The 6000-nt window shown below is 43.1% G+C and overlaps 1 protein-coding gene across 1 annotated transcript in view; it reads right to left on the reverse strand.

The window, feature by feature from the left end:
- Nucleotides 1–5470, reverse strand: part of ALPK2 (alpha kinase 2) — a gene marked incomplete at its 5' end in the record, with an annotated part of 86814 nt that extends 81344 nt beyond the window's left edge. Inside the window, one exon of the mRNA XM_081252105.1 lies at nucleotides 4094–5470. Coding sequence (XP_081108231.1) covers nucleotides 4094–5470 — 1377 coding nt within the window. The remainder of the gene's footprint in view (nucleotides 1–4093) is intronic.
- Between the last annotated feature and the right edge of the window lie 530 nt (nucleotides 5471–6000).

Raw genomic sequence — 6000 nt, forward strand, 5'->3', positions numbered from 1 at the left:
AAACACATCCTGAGAAAAGTCTTCCTTTTCCAGATAAGGTAGCCAGTGTGTACGTCTGCTTTGCCTCTCAGAGGTAAATAGAAGCAATATTGTGGAAGGTCTTGAATGCTAGGGGGATGTGGTAAGATCTTCCTGGACCTAGGTAGCAATTTGAGAGAGCTGATAAGGCATGGACAAGACCAAGGTTGTATCTGAATTACCAGCATTCACAAGGAAGCCAAATACAAAGTGTGGACAGTTTAGCATAAACCAACCCATCCCCAGGGCCAGAAGAGCAATGGGTAGCAATTTCCTAGTGGAAAGGTGGTATGTGAGGGGAACCAAGGAATGTACTTCTGACAATGAAGGCCATAAGGTAGTTGAGACCAATGATTATTAGAATCATACATGACTATACCTGGAATTCGCAGCAAAAGCAGTTCTAAGAGGGAAGTTTATAGCAATACAATCTTACCCCAGGAAACAATCTCAAATAAACAACCTAACCTTACACCTAAAGCAACTAGAGAAAGAAGAACAAACAAAACCTGAAGTTAGTAAAAGGAAAGAAATCATAAAGATCAGAGCAGAAATAAATGAAATAGAGATGAAGAAAACAATAGCCAAGATTAGTGAAACTAAAAGCTGGTTCTTTGAGAAGATAAACAAAATTGACAAACCTTTAGCCAGACTCATCAAGAAAAAAAGGGAGAGGACTCAGTCTAGTTATCTAGTACCGTATGGCTATTTACTCATTCAATTATTGAGTGCCTATTATGTGACCAGTACAATTCCAAGGACTTGGGACATTTCAGTGAACAAAACAGTGACCAAACTCACTACCATCATGGAGCTCACCCCTTATGCTTAGTGCTGATTCCTGGTCAGGAAGATTCTTAGCTATCAGAACCTAAGAATACATTTCTATACCGTACACTTGAGTTCCCATGATCCCAAAGAGCAATGCAAATCTCTCTGGGGTGAAGCTGGGCAGCTAAGCAGAAGGACAGACACAGTACTTCTGATTTAAGAGTGAGGATGATCGTACCCCAGTGTGGCTCCAGGGAAACTTAAGAGAGGCAGACTAGCCGGCCCTGCCTCTGAGTTGGATCAAGAAAGCAAGATCAGGGCTTCCCTGGTGGCGCAGTGGTTGAGAGTCCGCCTGCCGATGCAGGGGACACGGGTTCGTGCCCTGGTCTGGGAGGATCCCACATGCTGTGGCTGAGCCTGTGCGCCCGGAGCCTGTGCTCCACAATGGGAGAGGCCACAACAGTGAGAGGCCCGCATACCGCAAAAAAAAAAAAAAAAAAAAAAGAAAGCAAGATCAGAACAAAGGTGAAGGATGGGCAGTGTGACCCTTGAAGATGATTCAAGTTAGCCTGGGGTACCCTTTCTGTTTTCCACTCCCAAACTGGGATTAATTTAGGAATCTTCCATAAATGTAGAGCAACTGGGGGCTTTCCAGTCTTAGCCTGGGTAAGTACTATCTCAAGACAAATCAGAACAAGATGGCTTTGCCTTGTTAGAGTGGGAAAGGAAGACAGCAAGTAAGGACTCCTGGGTTCAGTTTAGTCTACACGTTTGCCTTGTTCTTGTAACGTAGAATTAGAGATATGGAATGTTTCTCAGAATGCTAAAAGCAATACAAAGATGAAGCGAAAATACTAAAAGATAAGATGCTGGTCACTGTTTCTACTGCTAGTCACCTTCAAGGTAAGTGAATCAGGCAAGAGTCAGGAGAGGGCAAATTTATTAATATTACCTTCAGCCAAGGATTTTTAACCATTTCAAATTTTAAGTTCCCACGAGCCTCAGATGTCTGAGAATAAATATTTTAAATGTCTTTTGACTTAGTTATGGAAAGATTCACCAATCTTGGGCTGTTTTTTTTTTTTTTAGCAATACTATAAAAAATTTGATTTAGTCCCCAAAGACCCCCTAATGCTTTGGTGTCACATTTGCAATGATATTTAGCCATTTCCTGTAAATGTGGCTATGCTGTGTACATGTGTAAGAAATACAGACATCTCCTACAGTTAGAGAGTAACTTTTTGCATGGGTAAAAGAAATCTTCACTCACTATGCCACTATACCTGTGGCAGAACGTTCCTACTTTAGTTAAGGGTCAGTAAATGCCACAGGTACAGAGATCCTATTTCTAACTTGGGGCTACACAGAACTATTTAATATATAGCTTCTACTCACATTGTCCCTTGAGTGAGAGGTCGACTCTGCTACTGAGAACAGCAGAGTGAAAAATGGCCCCTCTACCTGCAGAATGCAAGCTTTCTAAAAATTCATGTCCAGTGTCCTGAGATAATCTCCTTGGTCATGTGTGAAACCACAGATGGGACCTTGAGCTGATAGCTGGTAAGGTGGGTGTGCATCCATGAATGTGTGACTGTGTGAGCAAGAGTCCCATTAGAAGTTTGGCAGAGACAAGAGTGTCCCAGGGACCGTCCATTCTATTTCACTGCGTTGCCAGGAAACAAGTGAGCTTCCTGGTCCCCAGGGCTCTCCATCTCAGAATTCAGGATGACAAAGGGGGCTCCTTCCTTGAGCGCCTCTCAACTTCTGGCAGCTGAGGGAGCTAGGCATTGCCTCCCACAGCGATGGGTCTAAAACTAACATTGTCAATAGCCCCCTCTCTTTCACTTACTTTTTGGGGGCCACTTTGCTCCCCCCTTCCCCTTGCTCCACACACAACCTTTAATAATTGAAGTAATTTGCCCAGTGAAATGCTCAACATGGATAAACGACTGTGAAAAGGCACTTAGCTGAGTCAGGAAGAGCATTTTATGAGTAGAAAGGGAAATGCTATATTTATTGACATGGAAAATTTTACATTATAACTTAATTTTGTATTACTTTTTGGCCAAACCACCTCTATAAACTCCTCTTAGGCATGAATCTGTGGTCATTGGTGTGTTAAACAACCAAAAAGGATAAAGCTGGCACTCCTTCAAAGAAGTAAAGTATAAATGTGACCTTTATATGGCTAATTTGGCAAGTGGAACAGAACAATTTGCTTAGGAAAAAACTACCTTGGATCTGGAGATTTTTAGGCTATTTTATGACTGGGTCTTTAGAAATCAATATATTAAATTTTTACTTTTTCACAAAGGGAGTTCAATAACTTTGAATGCATTTGGGAATACTTAATTTTCTTTGGAGTATATCTAGTCTTCTATAAAAACAATACTAGGTAGGTCCCAACCACAAAGTTGGGAGAAGGGAGAACAGAGGCTGAGTAAAAATAATTGATAAATAACTTTTCTTAGGTACTTATTTCCAAAAACCAAATCTTGGTCATAGCATAGCATCAGTTCAAAGCCCATTTGGAACCCTTTAAAATTATAAATATAATAAGTTCATATATCAAGCATAACATATTTGTACATTAATTATTCCCATTAATTCAATTGCATCTTCTTCAAAGACACCCCCAAATCAGTAATAGAGTAAAACTTTTTTTTTGCTTCCTGCTGTGATTTCTTAGCCTCTTTAGTACTTTGTGGTCTAAGAAAAATAAAATAAAACAGACATTCACTCAAAAATCTACTTTGATTTTTGAGCACAGCAAAATCTACTTTATCTCCTTTCTCCAGCATCAAGTGAATTCTGCAAGTCATTTAGACACACAGAAATCTTTCATTCATACTATGAATTCTGATAAAAGCCAGCACTTACCAGTTTTCAAACTGTCCCGAAACATTACTAAAAAGAATGTTTTGGTTTTTTTTTTTTACAAGCTACACCCAAAACATTTGCTTAAAAACTTTCTAAATAGTGACATTGCCTGGTAAAACACATGCAGTAGACAAAATATCAGATTTCTTTTTCCAGCTGTCCAGAATCCTGTGAGTGCCTCTTACTTCTATCTGTCTTTTGCTATAATTAGGATGGCTTAGGGTTTATCTGGGCCTTTTTTCAAAACCAGATTTCCTTCCCAGCAGCAGCCCCTGTCATTCACAAGTACCCTGATGGTACTGGAAGAACCATTTTGCTGTACATTGTGGAACAGCAATGGTGAATGTGAAGGGAAGGGACACACACACACGTGCACACGCACAAATACATTTGAGCTTATAATTTTTTAAAAGAGGAGTCTTACCTGAGGATGATCGCTCCAGTCTGGAACGCTGCTTGTTTCAAGTACGTTTGTAACCCACACCCCTTCTGCCTGCAAGTCCAAGTTCCCTTCTTTGGAGAGTGAGCCTGGTGGAGTCTGCAGGATTTTTGCTTCTTGCTCTGCTTGGGTTGAAATGGCACAGCCTCCTGCATGGAACTGGGAATTCAAATCAGTCGCTTCTGCTTTGGCATGGGAACTCTCTCTTTTGTCACTTGGGGTTGGTGGGTGCTTAACAGGTCCTCTGGGATACAGGCGATTCAGGGAGGCTTCTGTTGCCCTTTCTTCCAGGTTGGGGTTCAGCTTCTTGGCTTTTCCCTTCATCCCCGGTCGCCTCGCCCTGGCAGGTTTCTCTGAGCCCCTCCGGCTCCATAAGTCTTTTCCCCCTACTCTTTTCTCAGCCACAGTCTCCAAACACTGGTTCATCCCTGATTTTCCTAACGCACCAGATAAGTGCTTCCTCTCTCTCTCTGTTACTGCTTTATCCATGTTTAGCAGATGGTCACTGGCAAATTCCTTTCCTGCCTGGTGGCTGTCTCTGGTTTCCCCTTGAATTCCTGGATAGCCATCTTCAGCAGCTTCAGGAGCAGTGGGTGGTTTGTATCTCCCCTGGTCTGTCACCACAGACGCTCCATCCTGGTGAGGTCCCACAGGCAGGGTCATCCCAGTTTGCAGGGATGAGGCACCGTGCATGGAGGCTAGGCTGCCCCATACCTCCACTTTTTGGGATGGTGAGTGATAACCACAGAGGCCAGCAGTGGCATCCATAGGCCCGGTGTCACCCGACACCAGAGGCTCACAACCCATTTCACTGAGGAAATGCTCACACCCACCCAGGCGACACTCACTGAATTCCATCTCTTCGTCATCGCTTTCTAATAAAAAAACACGCTCAGTCCCCTGCAGGTCCCTTTGCCAAATTGCATTAGAGTGATCTGTCATGACGTCGGAACATTCCAGATACTCCAGGTCATTGTCTGAAAACTCCTCGGTGTAGGTTAGGGTTACCTCTGAGCAAAGTTCATAATCACTGTCAACGTCTATGCTGGAAGCCGGGCGGCTGACTGGCTTGTTGCTCGTGGCCCTGTCACCTGGGGAAGTGGATGAGGCTGCCTCCATCAGCGGTAGGCTAAAGCTGATGCATTTCTGTACTTTGGGATTTTGATGACTAGAGTTTAAGACTTCTTCATTAGGGCCATTAGTGTCTAAGGCATCATCCATTAACCTTGATCGTTTGGAATGCACTGTCCTGTGGCCACACACATCTTGTTTATCGGGAATATTACTTGAATTAGAACAAAGCAACCCCTCTGCAATGTCCTCTGTGTTATCGGGATCACAAGCCTCTTCAGTTTGCCTCATGTCTTTAACATCCAAGGGATTTTCAGAACTGGATATACCAAGGTCATTATCAGCCAATAGCTGGAGTGAACATGCACCATTGAATTTGGAGGAGGGGGAGTCAGCTGATGCGGGAGGACCCGAGGCAATGCTTTCTTCTTCCTTATAGGATGCTCTTTCTCATCAATTTGATGTGTGCTTTCCTGCTCATAGGTCTCATGTTTGCAAACTGTGTTCCTGTCATCTTTCGGGTTAAGAGAGAGCTGTTGATTCTCTGATGGACACTCCACTTCCGTGGATTGAAGATGCACTTCAATGGATCTTCACTGCAGAGCAGCAGATCATCCCCAAACAGTTTTTAGCAGAGATTTGATAAACAGCAGCGTCATTTTGGGTACCGCTAGGATGAAGAGAAGATACAGGTAAGTTTGCATGCCTACATTTCTTGCCTTATGGCACACACAGAAAATGACTATGGTTTTCCTGCACACTCAAGGAGATCTGTGGTTCCCCTAGGGAGGGGTTTGTGGTCAGAGGCAACTGGCTGAGAT

The sequence above is a fragment of the Mesoplodon bidens genome, assembly GCF_964165515.1.
Source record: "Mesoplodon bidens genome assembly, chromosome: 13".
NCBI classification, from domain to species: domain Eukaryota; kingdom Metazoa; phylum Chordata; class Mammalia; order Artiodactyla; family Ziphiidae; genus Mesoplodon; species Mesoplodon bidens.